This window comes from Anomaloglossus baeobatrachus, chromosome 2 (genome assembly GCF_048569485.1).
Source record: "Anomaloglossus baeobatrachus isolate aAnoBae1 chromosome 2, aAnoBae1.hap1, whole genome shotgun sequence".
Classification (NCBI taxonomy): Eukaryota; Metazoa; Chordata; class Amphibia; order Anura; family Aromobatidae; genus Anomaloglossus; species Anomaloglossus baeobatrachus.
In genome coordinates this window covers 239,710,022-239,727,847 of record NC_134354.1, presented here as the reverse complement: position 1 = coordinate 239,727,847, position 17,826 = coordinate 239,710,022, and the positions used below count along the sequence as shown (strand labels likewise).

Sequence of the window (17,826 nt, the reverse complement as noted above, 5' to 3'; positions counted from 1 at the left end):
GAAAATGCGAGAAGGTGTGTACCCACTATTTCTGTGTACTGTTTTTGTCACATTACATAGAACACCCATCATTTTAGTTTTTTCCTCCCCTTCTTCCAAGAGCCATTACTGTTATATTTTTCTGTCAATATAGCTACGCGAGAGCTTATTTTTGAAGGACGAGTTGTACATTTGATTGACACCATTCATTTTGCAACATATTGTAAGGAAAAACAGGAAAACATTTTCAAGTGCAGTGAAATTGCAAAAAAAGTGCGATTGTACAATTGTTTTTTGGGGGGTTTACTTACCATGTTCACTACATTGTAAAATTTACCTGGCAATATGATTCCCAAGGTAAGTACAAGTTCATAAATACCAAACATATATAATTTTACTTCTACCTAAGTGGTGAAAAAATATTTCAGAAATTTGTAAAAAAACAAACAAACCCCAATTGTGCTTTTGTCTCCATTTTCCGATACTGGTAGAGTTTTAATTTTTTCTTATCTGGGGCTCAGTGATGGTCTATTTTTTGCATCTTGACCTGACGTTTCTAATTATACCATTTTTTGGTAGATGCGAAAACAAAAACACATATTTGGTATCACCACGTTCAGAAATGCCTGATCTAACAAAATATAAAATCAATCAATGTGATCGGTAAAGTACGTGGAGAGAAAAAAAAATCAAATGCCAGAATTCAGTTTTTTTGGTTGCCTCAACATTGCATTGACATGCAATAACAGGGGATGTCAATGCAATGTTGAGGGAACCAAAAAAACTGAATTCTGGCATTTGATTTTTTTTCTCTCCACGTACTTTACCGATCACATTGATTGATTTTATATTTTGATAGATCAGGCATTTCTGAACGTGGTGATACCAAATATGTGTTTTTGTTTTCTTTTCATTGTTTTATTTTCAATGGTGCAAAAGGGGGGAGATTTGAACAATTATTAAGGGTTTTTTTTAAAAAAACAACAACTTTTTTTTAACAGCACCTTGCCCACAACTACCAACCTCATGCAATGCTACAGCCATGTAATAACTGACATTTTGCTTTCCTGATATCACTGCTAAGTTGGGTGTGAATATAACACAGTACAGCAGAAGTAAACATTGTCATTTTACAAACACATTTGCAACAGCACTTGTTCTTTCAGTTCTGTAAGCACTGCTGAGCTGTGCCTGATAGAACTAACACAGTACAGCAGAGTTGAACCTTGTCACATTACAAATACATTTGCAGTTGACTTCTGACAGTGCTATCAGATATGCTGTACTGCCCTTCTCTCCATGCTAGCTGTGTAAGATAGAGACTGAAGCACTATGAGAGGTCATCTGCTGCTGCAAATGTGTTTGTTATGAGACAAAGTTAATTTCGGCTGTACTGAGTTGTAATCACATCCAACTATGCAGTGAGTTCAGTAGAGTAGACTGTCAGTCATTACATGTCTCAAACTGGTAATGCATCCTTTCATTTAAAATAAGCCCTTAAGCCTTGGAGACAGATTCTCGGGGAGATCTATGTCTGGCGTATAGATCTAAAAGGCTCATTAGCATAGTATGAAAAGTGTGGATTTCTCTGCATACCCGTATATACAGTTCAGGTGGATTGATCCTACATACAGATTCCCTTTAAATATAATGGTCCAATCTTTTAGCCAACAAAGAAAATCCTAGTGAAACTAACAGGTGTTAAGGGTCACAACAACTGGTCTAGTTTACAGCATTTAGACCACACAATTGTATATTGCTGGCCATTAATAAACTAATCTAAGAAAAGCATAATTCAAATGGAGCCAAAGCACAACTAGAATAAAAGAGGACATTAGTAAAGAATGCAGCACCTGTAAACAAATCGCCACCATTTGTGTTTGTCTGCTGTACTGTGCCTTGGCAAATACCTGCCATGGAAAGAAAAATTTAAACAATATTACGAATGATTAATTCAAAACAACAAATCAATACAGTACTACGTGTAATTTTAATAGCAGAAACTGCTGTAATTAATTACATAAGCAATAAGTTATATTTAAGTTTACGATATACTTTAGTAAAACAAGACCTTGAATTCCTATTGAATCATAGTGAATCATAGTAGTATATTAATGTAGATATTTTCTAAGGTTGTATATCTCGTTATTTACGTGACATAAAGTTGGACAACTAAGATATTGACCTTTTGACACCACCACACCATTGAAACTGCCTTAAAAGGAACCTTCCACCATGTTTAGCATATTAAATTTACCACATTGTGGAACAATGATTGCAGAACTGAATAAAACATGTCTTATTCATTATTTTTTCATTTATTACCTAGTAAAGTTTTGATTCTAATTTTTGCTAAGCGCAGGGAGTGTCAGCAGAGATTCATATCAAAAAGCAGACACTTCTTCACCTGCATGACACTGCACAATCATAAGCAGGAAGCATCATGCAGGGGAAAAAATAGGACATGCCAGCAGAAAAGCTTAAGGGTCTGTGCGCACTGGGAAATTTGTGTTTCTTAAGTAAACTCTGCACCCTCTGGCAGAATTCCGCACCCTTGGCAAAAAACGCACCCAAAATCTGAATGCGGTTTTACCGCGGTTTGTTGCGGTTTTGCTGCAGTTTTTCCGCGTGTTGGTCTTTGCAATTTTTAACCATTATCTATGGCAAAACCGCAGGTTCATGCGGAAAAGAAGTGACATGCTACTTCTTTTTGCTGCAGAAATTCTGCAGCAAGACCTGTAGGGAAAAAAATGCAGTGTGCGCACAGCATTTTGGATTTCCCATATATTTTGCTGGGGAAGGACTGCAGAAAGGTTATGATGAAAAACCGCAACTTTTCTGCAGTAAAAACTGCGGCAAATCGGCAACAAAAAATGCAGTGTGCGCATAAGGCGTAAAGCAGTCTTTTTCCTGTGAGACATGTAAAGGCACAAAGTTCTGCTCGCCCATGATATCTGCACCTCCTCTGTGAGTAGATTAAAGTTTCATTACATACATCACTTGTAGTTTTCATCTCAAGGCACTATCAGTGTAGAGGGAGGAATAGTAGAACAGAGGTGACATTACCCTGAGATGAATGCTGCAGGAGGTGTTTATAATGAACTAGCTGTAGAACCTGGTGGTGCCTGGGATAGTAACTGTCTCTCTGTCTCTCTTTGAGTTTCTGTCTGTCTCTTTATGTCTGTATCTGTGTGTCTGTCTCTGTCTGTCTGTATCAGCCTCTCTCTATCTCTGTGTCTCTCTCTATCTCTGTGTGTCTCTCTCTATCTCTGTCTGTCTTTCTCTATCTGTCTCTCTCTGTCTGTCAAGTCTCTTTCCCCTTCTGTCTCGTTCCAGGTCTGTCTCGTTCTAGGTCTGTCTCTTTCCCCGTCTGTCTCTTGCCCCATCTGTCTCTTTCCCCTTCTGGCTCTTTCCTCGTCTGGCTCTTTCCTCGTCTGTCTCTTTCCTCATCTGTCTCTTTCCTCGTCTGTCTCTTTCCTCGTCTGTCTCTTTCCTTGTCTCTGTCTCTTTCCTTGTCTCTGGCTCTTTCCCTGTCTGCCTGTCTCTTTCCCTGTCTGTATATGTCTGTCTCTCTGCCTGTCACTTTCCCTGTCTGCCTGTCTCTTTCCCTGTCTGTCTGTGTCTGTCTCTCTGCCTGTCTCTTTCCCTGTCTGTCTCTGTCTCTCTGTCTGTCTCTGTCTCTCTGTCTGTCTCTATCCCTGTCTGTCTGTGTATGTCTGCTTCTGTCTGTCTCTTTGACTGTCTGTCTCTCTCTCTGTCTCTTTCTATCCATCTCCCCACTGACATCATATTACCTCACACATAAGCTTCTTATACTAACAATGTCCTTTGTTTCTATAGCAACCACTCACAACTCCTATTAATAACCTAATAGCTCGCAGCTCCATTGACTTTAATGGAAGCAGGGTTTTTGGAGAGTAACTGTAAAGAGGGGGTTAAATTTTCCCATCCAAACATAGTTTATGACATTCCCTGAGTCACATGGGGTGTCTGTGCAAAATTTCATGATTGTAAATGCGACAGTACGGATTCCTTTAGCGGACATACATATAAACATACATACATACATACATACATACATACACACATACATACATACACACATATATACACACATACACTCAGCTTTATATATTAGATAGTGATTAGTGAGCACTACTATGCCCGAGTGCTTGGCTCTCGTAATGAACAGTTGGATGCTCAGTCGTGCTTGACTATACATCAAGCATAATGAGAGTCAATAGGGAACTTGAGCATTTTTCTGGAAGATCCTCTGAAAAAATGCCTGAGTTCCCCATTGACTTCCATTATACTCGATACATGAGTCAAGCCCATCTGAGTGTCTGTTACATTTTCCGAGCATGGTAGTGCTTGCTCATCACTAATAATGACACATATCCATGCTCTACTCCCAGTGACCCATATTTACTGCCCTAACATGAAAGCTACAAAAGGTATTTGCTAGTGTTGAGGAAACACTACCATGCTCAGCTGGTCGGTACTTGTAACGAGAAGTGGGAAGCACAGATGGGCTCAATTTTTGTATAGAATATAACGGAAGTCAATGGGGAATGCAAACATTTTTACAGAAGATCTTATGGAAAAATGCTCGAGGTCTCCATTGATGGGCATTATGTTCAGTACAAGAGTAGAGCCTGTCTGACCATTACAAGTAACAAGCACCCAAGCATTTGTAGTTTCGGATGATGGGAGAAAAGCAGGTTAAATACCGCGCCAAACCACAGGAATCAGGATGAAAAAGTAATTCTCTTTTCTTTATTTTCACAGGTCTACGCGTTTCAAGTACATATCCGTCCTCTTCCTCAGGACAAATGCAGAGAACACTATAGCGAGCAGGAAGCTGCAAGCTCCCATATATGCATTGAAAAAAAGGGGCCACGTATGCAGTGATTACGTCATCAACCTCCTCGTGACTCACAGGCACGTGGAGGAGTGAATAAAGTTCGGATTGTAATCAAGGAAAGGGAAAAAAAGAAGAAAAAAAGGAAAAAAAGGGAGGAAAAAAGAGAAAAAAAAGAGGAAGAAAAGAACAGAGAGAAAAAGAAGAAAAAAAAAAAAAAGGGGAAGAAGAAGAAAAAGAAGAGGGGGTAAAAAAGAAAAAAGAAAAAAGGAAGAGAAGGAAGAAGGAGGAAAAAAAGGGAAAAAGGGAAGAAGGAAACTGATGATGTGAATATCCATTGGTGTGGATATGTAAACTGAGTTAAATAAAATGAATCAGAACGCAAAAAAATGTGCAGATGTTTGCTACTATCCATATAATTAGTGAATATGTGGCTGGATGTGCATGAAAAAATATATATAAAAGTATATGAGGAAAAAATTATATACATGAAAAAGTTTATAAAAATGGGGAACAGCGTGAGAGCTCAGACAGTGGTAAAAAAAAGGGGGGGGGGGGGGCAGTGAGGGGTACTAGCTGTGCAACAAAAAGGGGGTGAGCTGTTCTACGGAGGGAGCATTAAAAAACCGGGGCGGGAGCGGTGGCACCCGCTACGAAGACATAAAGGATTTGACAGCGTGGGAAAATATGATGTGCGCCTGCGCGAGGGGTGAAGTGAGGTGAAAGCGTGTAAGAGGATTTGACAGCGTGGGAAAATATGATATGCGCCTGCGCGAAGGGTGAAGTGGGGTGAAAGCGTGTAAGCCAGAAAAGAACATTGAGCGCTTGCGCAAAGGGGTGACTACAGGTTAATACCGTGGGAAAAAAGGGGATGCGTTTGCGCGAAAAGGAAAAAAAGAGGCCGTGTAGATAATAATCCGCAGGATTATATGTTCACAAGGGGAAAAAAAATAATATATTTCTTAAATGGGAACAAGACTATCGATCGGGGAAAAAAATGTATATATTAACCTGACGGTGTCTCTTTCAACAATATATGCATATATGAAAAAATATTGATTTGAGGTGGCAACTAAGAGGCCAGAAACACGTAGAAGATTAGGGTGTGAAGATATATATATATATAAATGCACATACGTATATGCGCACAAATATATCTACACAAACACATAATGCTATATTTATTACAAAAACTTATTAAATTAATTACTATAAAGTGAAAAAGGGGGTTTGCTGAGAAAAAGATAATAAAAAAGTGTAAAAATTGATAATAAAAAATGTGAAGTTGTGCATGAGTGCATGGAATGCGGTTGCAAAAGTGCTCAGCATAATCGCATATGGATCATGGGGGATTCCCGAGCAAGGGTAAAATTGTGGGCAAGAAGAATAACACAGAAAAAAAAGAAAAAAAGCACCGGATAGATAAAAAGCGGGGACGTAAATATGTAAATATATATGAAAATACCTGTGTGGGTGTAAAGAACCACGCTAAAAAATGTGTATATATATATAAATAAGTTGATGCAGGGGTGAACAGAAATAGAAAAAGAAAAATAAGTGCATAAAATAGTGTAAAATACTTGGACCAAAAATACATACATAAAAGATATTAAATATATATATATACTTGGACCAAAAATACATACAAGATATTAAATATATAAAAAAATATATATAAAATTTCGTTAAAAATAGAGAATGTATAGAAAAAAATTTTTTTTTTTTTGTATAAAAATAACATGACAAAAACATAGGGTGTTAAAAATTAATAGAGATGTGTATGGTTATATAAATATATAATAAAATACACAAAATATAATGAAAACTAAAACGACAAGTCAGTAATCAGGTTCAAGCCCATTGGCTTCAAAGTGTCCAGTTTATGTATCCAGAAGGATTCTTTTTTGCTCAGAACATCCATTCTGTTGGGGTTATTAGAGGGAATTTGTTCAATGGGCGTAATGGTAAAAGCAAGGGTCTTGTTATGGGACAAAGTGCAGTGCCTGGAAAGTCCATGAAGCATATAGCCGATCCTGATGTTGTATCTGTGTGAATTTAGGCGATTGTGGAGAGCTTGACAAGTCCTACCTATGTATTGTTTGCCACAATTACAATCAATAAGATATATCACGAAATTGGATTGGCAGGTAAGATGAGCTTTGATGGGGAACTCTTCTGTGCCATTTGAAGATCTGAAGCTCATGCGCTTATGGCAAATTGTTTTACAACATAGGCAATTTTTTAAACCGCATCGGTAAGACCCTGAAGGGACAATGGGGTTGACCACTCTCGGGAAGGTAGTTCTGAGGCGGCTGGGGGCTAAAACATTCTTTATGCTAGGGGCTCTTCTAAATGTAATACCTGGAATGGGGGGAAGAATGGTTTTTAAGAAAGGATCATTCAATAAAATATTCCAGTGTTTGGAGAAAATATTCCTGATTTTTAAGTTGTCACTACTGTAAGTGGTCAAAAAATTGAGATGGAAAGAACTCTCATTATTTCCAGAAAAAGGGGTGATGGAGGTTTTAGGGGTGATCAGGTCCTTTTGCTCCAAAGAGACAGCATTGTGATATGCTCTTTGGATAAGAGTTTTGGGGTATTCTTTTTCCAAAAAACGATCCCTAAGTATTTTTACCTGATGGTTAAAGTCATCCAGACGGGAACAGTTTTTTCTAATGCGTTTATATTGGTTCCCTGGAATGTTATCAAGCCATTTAGCGTAGTGCTCACTGTTATAGTGGATGTATCCGTTGGTGTCCACTTGTTTGAAAAATGTTTTCGTCAATATTTTGTTATCAGAATGAAATATGGTGAGATCCAAAAAGTTAATTTCAGATTTGTGATAGGTGGAAGTGAAAGTAAGACCCCAATTATTCCGATCCAAATGTTGTAAAAAAAATTCAATATTGCAATGCTTATTGTCCCAAATGAAGATCAAATCGTCTATATAGCGTTTATACAGAATTATCTCACCCATAAACGTGTCATTCTGGATATATAATTGTTCAAAAATCCCCATGAAAAGATTAGCATAAGCACATGCTGCTCTAGAGCCCATTGCTGTGCCGAGCTTCTGATGATAGATCTTATCCTCAAATGTGAAGAAATTGTTATTGATAACAATTTCTTCACATTACATTACATGACACGTTTATGGGTGAGATAATTCTGTATAAACGCTATATAGACGATTTGATCTTCATTTGGGACAATAAGCATTGCAATATTGAATTTTTTTTACAACATTTGGATCGGAATAATTGGGGTCTTACTTTCACTTCCACCTATCACAAATCTGAAATTAACTTTTTGGATCTCACCATATTTCATTCTGATAACAAAATATTGACGAAAACATTTTTCAAACAAGTGGACACCAACGGATACATCCACTATAACAGTGAGCACTACGCTAAATGGCTTGATAACATTCCAGGGAACCAATATAAACGCATTAGAAAAAACTGTTCCCGTCTGGATGACTTTAACCATCAGGTATAAATACTTAGGGATCGTTTTTTGGAAAAAGAATACCCCAAAACTCTTATCCAAAGAGCATATCACAATGCTGTCTCTTTGGAGCAAAAGGACCTGATCACCCCTAAAACCTCCATCACCCCTTTTTCTGGAAATAATGAGAGTTCTTTCCATCTCAATTTTTTGACCACTTACAGTAGTGACAACTTAAAAATCAGGAATATTTTCTCCAAACACTGGAATATTTTATTGAATGATCCTTTCTTAAAAACCATTCTTCCCCCCATTCCAGGTATTACATTTAGAAGAGCCCCTAGCATAAAGAATGTTTTAGCCCCCAGCCGCCTCAGAACTACCTTCCCGAGAGTGGTCAACCCCATTGTCCCTTCAGGGTCTTACCGATGCGGTTTAAAAAATTGCCTATGTTGTAAAACAATTTGCCATAAGCGCATGAGCTTCAGATCTTCAAATGGCACAGAAGAGTTCCCCATCAAAGCTCATCTTACCTGCCAATCCAATTTCGTGATATATCTTATTGATTGTAATTGTGGCAAACAATACATAGGTAGGACTTGTCAAGCTCTCCACAATCGCCTAAATTCACACAGATACAACATCAGGATCGGCTATATGCTTCATGGACTTTCCAGGCACTGCACTTTGTCCCATAACAAGACCCTTGCTTTTACCATTACGCCCATTGAACAAATTCCCTCTAATAACCCCAACAGAATGGATGTTCTGAGCAAAAAAGAATCCTTCTGGATACATAAACTGGACACTTTGAAGCCAATGGGCTTGAACCTGATTACTGACTTGTCGTTTTAGTTTTCATTATATTTTGTGTATTTTATTATATATTTATATAACCATACACATCTCTATTAATTTTTAACACCCTATGTTTTTGTCATGTTATTTTTATACAAAAAAAAAAAAATTTTTTTCTATACATTCTCTATTTTTAACGAAATTTTATATATATTTTTTTATATATTTAATATCTTGTATGTATTTTTGGTCCAAGTATATATATATATTTAATATCTTTTATGTATGTATTTTTGGTCCAAGTATTTTACACTATTTTATGCACTTATTTTTCTTTTTCTATTTCTGTTCACCCCTGCATCAACTTATTTATATATATATACACATTTTTTAGCGTGGTTCTTTACACCCACACAGGTATTTTCATATATATTTACATATTTACGTCCCCGCTTTTTATCTATCCGGTGCTTTTTTTCTTTTTTTTCTGTGTTATTCTTCTTGCCCACAATTTTACCCTTGCTCGGGAATCCCCCATGATCCATATGCGATTATGCTGAGCACTTTTGCAACCGCATTCCATGCACTCATGCACAACTTCACATTTTTTATTATCAATTTTTACACTTTTTTATTATCTTTTTCTCAGCAAACCCCCTTTTTCACTTTATAGTAATTAATTTAATAAGTTTTTGTAATAAATATAGCATTATGTGTTTGTGTAGATATATTTGTGCGCATATATGTATGTGCATTTATATATATATATATATCTTCACACCCTAATCTTCTACGTGTTTCTGGCCTCTTAGTTGCCACCTCAAACCAATATTTTTTCATATATGCATATATTGTTGAAAGAGACACCGTCAGGTTAATATATACATTTTTTTCCCCGATCGATAGTCTTGTTCCCATTTAAGAAATATATTATTTTTTTTCCCCTTGTGAACATATAATCCTGCGGATTATTATCTACACGGCCTCTTTTTTTCCTTTTCGCGCAAACGCATCCCCTTTTTTCCCACGGTATTAACCTGTAGTCACCCCTTTGCGCAAGCGCTCAATGTTCTTTTCTGGCTTACACGCTTTCACCCCACTTCACCCTTCGCGCAGGCGCATATCATATTTTCCCACGCTGTCAAATCCTCTTACACGCTTTCACCTCACTTCACCCCTCGCGCAGGCGCACATCATATTTTCCCACGCTGTCAAATCCTTTATGTCTTCGTAGTGGGTGCCACCGCTCCCGCCCCGGTTTTTTAATGCTCCCTCCGTAGAACAGCTCACCCCCTTTTTGTTGCACAGCTAGTACCCCTCACTGCCCCCCCCCCCTTTTTTTTACCACTGTCTGAGCTCTCACGCTGTTCCCCATTTTTATAAACTTTTTCATGTATATAATTTTTTCCTCATATACTTTTATATATATTTTTTCATGCACATCCAGCCACATATTCACTAATTATATGGATAGTAGCAAACATCTGCACATTTTTTTGCGTTCTGATTCATTTTATTTAACTCAGTTTACATATCCACACCAATGGATATTCACATCATCAGTTTCCTTCTTCCCTTTTTCCCTTTTTTTCCTCCTTCTTCCTTCTCTTCCTTTTTTCTTTTTTCTTTTTTACCCCCTCTTCTTTTTCTTCTTCTTCCCCTTTTTTTTTTTTTTCTTCTTTTTCTCTCTGTTCTTTTCTTCCTCTTTTTTTTCTCTTTTTTCCTCCCTTTTTTTCCTTTTTTTCTTCTTTTTTTCCCTTTCCTTGATTACAATCCGAACTTTATTCACTCCTCCACGTGCCTGTGAGTCACGAGGAGGTTGATGACGTAATCACTGCATACGTGGCCCCTTTTTTTCAATGCATATATGGGAGCTTGCAGCTTCCTGCTCGCTATAGTGTTCTCTGCATTTGTCCTGAGGAAGAGGACGGATATGTCCTTGAAACGCGTAGACCTGTGAAAATAAAGAAAAGAGAATTACTTTTTCATCCTGATTCCTGTGGTTTGGCGCGGTATTTAACCTGCTTTTCTCCCATCATCCGAAACTACTCTGCTGTTGCGGGACTGCTGCCTTCCACGTTTGTTTCATGCTACTAAAGGAGTTGTGACTGACACAACCCCATCAGGTGAGTGCTTCTATTGCACATTCACTTTTCCATCTGTTATACCGGATAAGACCCTATTTTGCGCCTTTTTCCCACAGTTTATTTTATCCTAAGCACCCAAGCATGGCAGTGCTCGCGCATCACAAGTAAAGATACATAGCTTTCTCTATTCTACTCAATGACTGCCGACAGGGAGATCATCAGAGTAGAGCAGGGCTGGGTGTCAACATGTGTTTCACAGGAGGAAGCCTGTTTACTCTGAACATCTCCTTGTAAACCTTTTACTACTATTAACACTATCTATCCTCTTCTTTACAGATATTTTCATCTACTGGCCTGGGTATGGACCAGTTTACTATGGAGATGTTTATTCATTTAAGATCATACCTAAGCATGGTGCTGGAAAATCTTGATTGGGATCATGTGTAGTGAAATCCGGATCCATATCCATTGCATCTAAAGCAGCTGGGGCTTAATGAACAATAAGAAATAGAGTAGAAATGTTAGATTATATTCTATTTTAGCTATTCTTTTCTTGAATAAGTGAAATACTTTTATAGTTCCTAAGAAAAAAAAATTGCATAAAATATAGACCTTTTTTTGCTAAAATAATTTAATGTAATTACTAGTGATGAGCGAGCATGCTTGTCACTACTCGGTACTCGCACGAGTATCACTGTACTCGGGCTGCTCGGCGGGGACCGAGTAATCTCGCGATACTCGTGCTTTACTCGTGGTCTTCATTTCTGCATGTTGGCGCTCTTTTGAGAGCCAGCCCTCATGCAGGGATTGGCTGGCAGACCACTGCAATGCCACAGCCCTGTTAGTTGTGGAATTGCAGTGATTGGCCGGCCTGCACAGCGTCACCGAGCCTTTATATAGGCCGGCGCGCTGTGCTCTGCTCACAGCTATTCTGACAGTGAGTGTAGGGAGAGTGTCGCTGATTCAGGGAAAGCTTTGCGGCCCTTTATAGCTTTTTCAGTTGCAGGGCTGCAAACAGTGTGACCAAAAGTCCTTCTCAGGACTATTCTAGTTGTATACAGGCAGGCAGGGTATAGCCAGGTCGGCGTACAGTAGCAGAGTCCTTCTCAGGACTATTGTTGCTATATACAGGCAGGGTATAGCCAGGTCTGAATACAGGCTAGTGACCAAAAGAGTCCTTGTCAGGACTATTGTAGCAGTATACAGGCAGGCAGGCAGGCAGGGTAGTGGTGACCGTATACCAGCCTTCATATCTGGGGCTGGTGTACACAGTGTAAAACAGTCCAGATAGTGTCTGACTTGTCTGTACTGTAATTGTCGCTCCCCAAAAAAACCTGTTAGGTTATTATTGCGTCCGTGCTTGGTTTTTAAAACCGCACGTGTGTGCCTGTTGGTGGCAGCGTACAGGTGCACTGGTGTGCGTTTTTACCAAACTATTATATAACGCACAAGTGTAGTGTATAATACACGTCAGTCAGCAGTGGCTGATAGTGTCAGAGTTCTTAATTTTTGCTCCTAAAACCTGTGTTAGGTTATTATTGCGTCCGTGCTTGGTTTTTAAAACCGCACGTGTGTGCCTGTTGGTGGCAGCGTACAGGTGCACTGGTGTGCGTTTTTACCAAACTATTATATAACGCACAAGTGTAGTGTATAATACACGTCAGTCAGCAGTGGCTGATAGTGTCAGAGTTCTTAATTTTTGCTCCTAAAACCTGTGTTAGGTTCTTAGTGCGTCCGTGCTTGCATTTAAAAACCGCACGTGTGTGCCTGTCGGTGGCAGCGTACAGGTGCACTTGTGTGCAATTTCCAGAAACTTTGATATAACGCACAAGTAGTGAATATACACGTCAGCAGTGCACAGCATTGCAAAATGCGCAAGGGCATTGGCAAGGAACAAGGAAGTGGACGTGATGGTGGTGCAGGCAGAGGCCGAGGTCGTGGGCAAGCTCTAATTTCGCCACAACAAAGGGCCACATCTAGTCGCTCGCACGTCCTGTCCCAAATTCTTGGGGACCGCAGCAGTACACCGCTCTTGAACCAAGACCAGTGTCAACAGGTTGTTAGTTGGATAGCGGATAATGCTTCCAGTCAGATTGGCACCACCACAAACACTCTGTCTTCCACACGGTCAAGTGTCAGTAGCCGTGATACTGCACCGCACATTTCTGAACCTGATCCTCCTTCCTACCACCAGGCTGAGTACACGTCCTCCTCGGACATTAATGATCCCACACTTGGACACTCGGAAGAGCTGTTCACGTTTCCATTCACACATTCTGGCCTCTCGCCAGCTCATATTGAAGTGGGTCATGAGGAGATCGTCTGTACAGATGGCCAAATATTTGAGCAGCCACGTTCTCACGAAGTTGGCAACGTGTCTCAACAAGTGGTGGACGATGATGAGACACAATTGTCAGCAAGTCAGGAGGAGGAGCAGGGTGCGGAAGAGGAAGACGACGTGGTGGATGATCCAGTAACTGACCCAACCTGGCAGGAGGATATGCAGAGCGAGGACAGCAGTGCACAGGGGGAGGGAGGCGTAGCATCACAACAGGCAGTAAGAAGCAGGGTGGTGGCCCCAGGCAGAAGTCAGGCAACCGTTCCCCGGAACAACACGACGACACAAGGTGCCTGTACAAATGTTAGGTCTTCACGAGTCTGGCAGTTTTTTAAGTTGGATCCAGATGATTCAAAAAAGGCCATTTGCAACACCTGCCGTGCCAGCATCAGCAGGGGTACCAAAACTAGCAGCCTGACCACCACCAGCATGATCAGGCACATGTCAGCCAAGCACCCGACTTTGTGGGAAGTACAACAGAGTCGAGGAGCAGTGCTTGCTGATGTCACTGCTACGTCTTCGCTGGTTGTGCATGCGAGCCAATCCTCTGTCCATGCTGCCTGCGAACAAGCCTCCTCCACTCCTGCACCTGCAGTTGCCTACGCAGAAAGAACACCATCATCAAGCACGTCCTTGTCCCAGCGCAGCGTTCAGTTATCCATTCAGCAAACCTTTGAACGCAGGCGCAAATACACTGCCAACACCCCACATGCCACAGTTCTAAATGCTAACATTTCGCGACTGCTTGCGCTGGAAATGTTGCCTTTTAGGCTGGTGGAGACAGAAGCATTCCGTGACCTGATGGCGGCAGCTGTCCCACGTTACTCGGTCCCCAGCCGCCACTATTTCTCCCGGTGTGCCGTCCCCGCGTTGCATAACCACGTGTCACAAAACATCACACGTGCCCTGAACAACGCTGTTTCACCCAAGGTCCACCTAACCACAGACACGTGGACAAGTGCTTGTGGGCAAGGCCGCTACATCTCGTTGACGGCACACTGGGTTAATATTGTGGAAGCTGGGACCCAGTCTGAGCGAGGGACGGAACACGTCCTTCCCACACCAAGGTTTGCAGGCCCTACCTCAGTCAGTGTTTCACCCACACTCTACAGCTCCGGAATGTCATGCTCTTCAGCCTCCTCCTCCTCCTGCGCATCCTCATCCACTGTGCCCTCCACACCAGTCACAAGCTGGAAGCACTGCAGCACTGCCTCGGCGAAGCGGCAACAGGCTGTGCTGAAGCTAATCTGCATAGGTGACAAACCCCACAATGCAGAAGAGCTGTGGACAGCTCTGAAACAGCAGGCAGATCACTGGCTCACACCTCTGAACCTAAAGCCAGGAAAGGTCGTTTGTGACAATGGCCGGAACCTGGTGGCGGCTTTGAGGCGAGGCCAGCTGACACATGTTCCATGCGTGGCCCATGTGCTCAACCTCGTGGTTCAGCGGTTTATAAAGTCATACCCAGAGCTGTCTGATCTGCTGGTAAAAGTTCGCCGCCTGTCTGCACATTTTCGAAAGTCACCTACTGCTTCAGCCGGCCTTGCCGGCTTTCAGCGCCGTTTGCATCTTCCGGCTCACAGACTGGTGTGTGATGTCCCCACGCGTTGGAATTCAACTCTGCACATGTTGGTCAGGATATGTGAGCAGAAGAGGGCAGTTGTTGAGTACCTGCATCACCTAAGCCGTCGGGAAATGGGTCAAACTCCACACATAACACCTGAGGAGTGGAGATGGATGTCAGACCTATGTACCATCCTCCAAAACTTTGAGGACTCCACCAAGATGGTGAGTGGTGATGACGCCATTATTAGCGTCACCATACCGCTACTCTGCCTTCTAAAACGGTCCCTGCTGAAAAACAAACATGATGCATTGCAGGCGGAGCGCGATGAGTTGCAGCAAGAAACAGTAGTGGGTGTGGGTGATAACACACAGCCCAGCCTCGTCTCATCACAACGTGCAGTGGAGGACTATGACGAGGAGGAGGATGAAGACATGGAGCAACTCTCCGGCCAAATTGAGGATATGACATGCACACCAGTCATATCCTCGATTCAGCGTGGCTGGCCAGAGGACAGGGTAGATGAGGAGGAGGAGGAGGAGGAGGAGGAGGAGGACAGCATGTTCAGTCATCTTGTTGGTCAGGCTACTGAAGTCCTGGCTGTTAAGAGTCTGGCGCACATGGCTGACTTTATGGTAAGCTGCCTGTCTCGTGACCCTCGCGTTAAGAACATCTTGGCCGACAATCATTACTGGTTGGTAACACTGTTAGACCCACGCTACAAGGAGAACTTTTTGTCTCTTATTCCCGTGGAGGAGAGGTCAACCAAAATGCAGCAGTTTCGGAAGGCCATACTCACGGAAGTAGGCAAAGCATTCCCCTCACAAAACGCTAGCGGCATAGGTCAGGAATCAGTGGACAACCGAGGCGTACAGCCGAGAGAGGCACAAGTCCAATCCGCCAGAGGTAGGGGAACAGTCTTTAAGATGTGGGACAGTTTTCTCAGCCCCTCACGTACCACAGCCCCTGAGGTGCGGGGTAGTGCCACAAGAAATCCTAAGTTTGCCCAGATGCTGAAGGAGTACCTTGCAGATCGAACAACTGTACTCCGACATTCCTCTGTGCCTTACAATTATTGGGTATCCAAGCTGGACACGTGGCATGAATTGGCTCTCTACGCCTTGGAAGTCCTGGCCTGCCCTGCTGCTAGCGTTTTGTCAGAGCGTGTTTTTAGTGCCGCAGGTGGAATCATTACAGATAAACGCACCCGCCTGTCAACTGAAAATGCTGACAGGCTGACTCTGATAAAGATGAACAAGGGTTGGATTGGGCCAGACTTCACCACACCACCAGCAAATGAGAGCGGAATTTAAAGTTTGCCATGTACCTCCACTCACCCATGGGTACACTTCTCGACTTTGGATAATCGCTGGACTGCTCCTCCTTCTCCTCATGCGCCATCATGATGACCGTTACAATAGTTAGGTCTTTGTTTCAGGTATACCCCCAGTGGTAAATTTTTTCGCCCATTCTTTGCAGAATGGACATTACAACGACAGGAGACCCGCTCCTTTGCAATGGGAACAATGTTTTGAGGCCCTCATGCACGTCTCTACCCAGGGACAACGTGGAGCCTCCCAATTTTTGGCTGCCCTGCCTAAGGGCTATACTGAAATACACCCACTTCCTTAAAATGGACACTTAATGTTTTGAGGCCCTCATGCACGTCTCTACCCAGGGACAATGTGGAGCCTCCCAATTTTTGGCTGCCCTGGCAAAGGGCTATACTGAAATAGACCCACTTCCTTAAAATGGACACTTAATGTTTTGAGGCCCTCATGCACGTCTCTACCCAGGGACAATGTGGAGCCTCCCAATTTTTGGCTGCCCTGGCAAAGGGCTATACTGAAATAGACCCACTTCCTTACAATGGGCACTTCAGGTTTACAGGCCATAATGCACGGCTCTATCCAGGGACAATGTGGAGCCTCCCAATTTTTGGCTGCCCTGGCAAAGGGCTATACTGAAATAGACCCACTTCCTTAAAATGGACACTTAATGTTTTGAGGCCCTCATGCACGTCTCTACCCAGGGACAATGTGGAGCCTCCCAATTTTTGGCTGCCCTGCCTAAGGGCTATACTGAAATACACCCACTTCCTTAAAATGGACACTTAATGTTTTGAGGCCATCATGCACGTCTCTACCCAGGGACAACGTGGAGCCTCCCAATTTTTGGCTGCCCTGGCAAAGGGCTATACTGAAATAGACCCACTTCCTTCCAATGGGCACTTCAGGTTTACAGGCCATAATGCAGGGCTCTATCCAGGGACAATGTGGAGCCTCCCAATTTTTGGCTGCCCTGGCAAAGGGCTATACTGAAATAGACCCACTTCCTTACAATGGGCACTTCAGGTTTACAGGCCATAATGCACGGCTCTATCCAGGGACAATGTGGAGCCTCCCAATTTTTGCTGCCCTGGCAAAGGGCTATACTGAAATAGACCCACTTCCTTACAATGGGCACTTCAGGTTTAAAGGCCATCATGCACGTCTCTATCCAGGGACAATGTGGAGCCTCCCAATTTTTGGCTGCCCTGCCTAAGGGCTATACTATAATACACCCACTTCCTGACAATGGACACTTAATGTTTTGAGGCCTTCATGCACGTCTGTATGCAGGGGCATTGGTGAACCTCACAATTTTGGACTGCCCTGGCAAAGGAAAATACTACAAAGACTCACTTCCTCAAAATGGGCACATTAGACTCAAGAGGCCTTCATGTACGTCTCTTCTCAGGGACATCGGA

The 17,826-nt window shown here is 42.1% G+C and overlaps 1 protein-coding gene across 1 annotated transcript in view; it reads right to left on the bottom strand.

The window, feature by feature from the left end:
- The window catches only part of LOC142291290 (sushi, von Willebrand factor type A, EGF and pentraxin domain-containing protein 1-like), a 142,619-nt gene that overhangs the window by 102,253 nt on the left and 22,540 nt on the right, over positions 1-17,826 (bottom strand). The window contains exons 3-4 of the mRNA XM_075335714.1: positions 11,581-11,664; positions 1,833-1,889 (exon numbers count right to left, since the gene is read on the bottom strand). Of these exons, the coding sequence (XP_075191829.1) occupies positions 1,833-1,889; positions 11,581-11,664 (141 nt within the window). The remainder of the gene's footprint in view (positions 1-1,832; positions 1,890-11,580; positions 11,665-17,826) is intronic.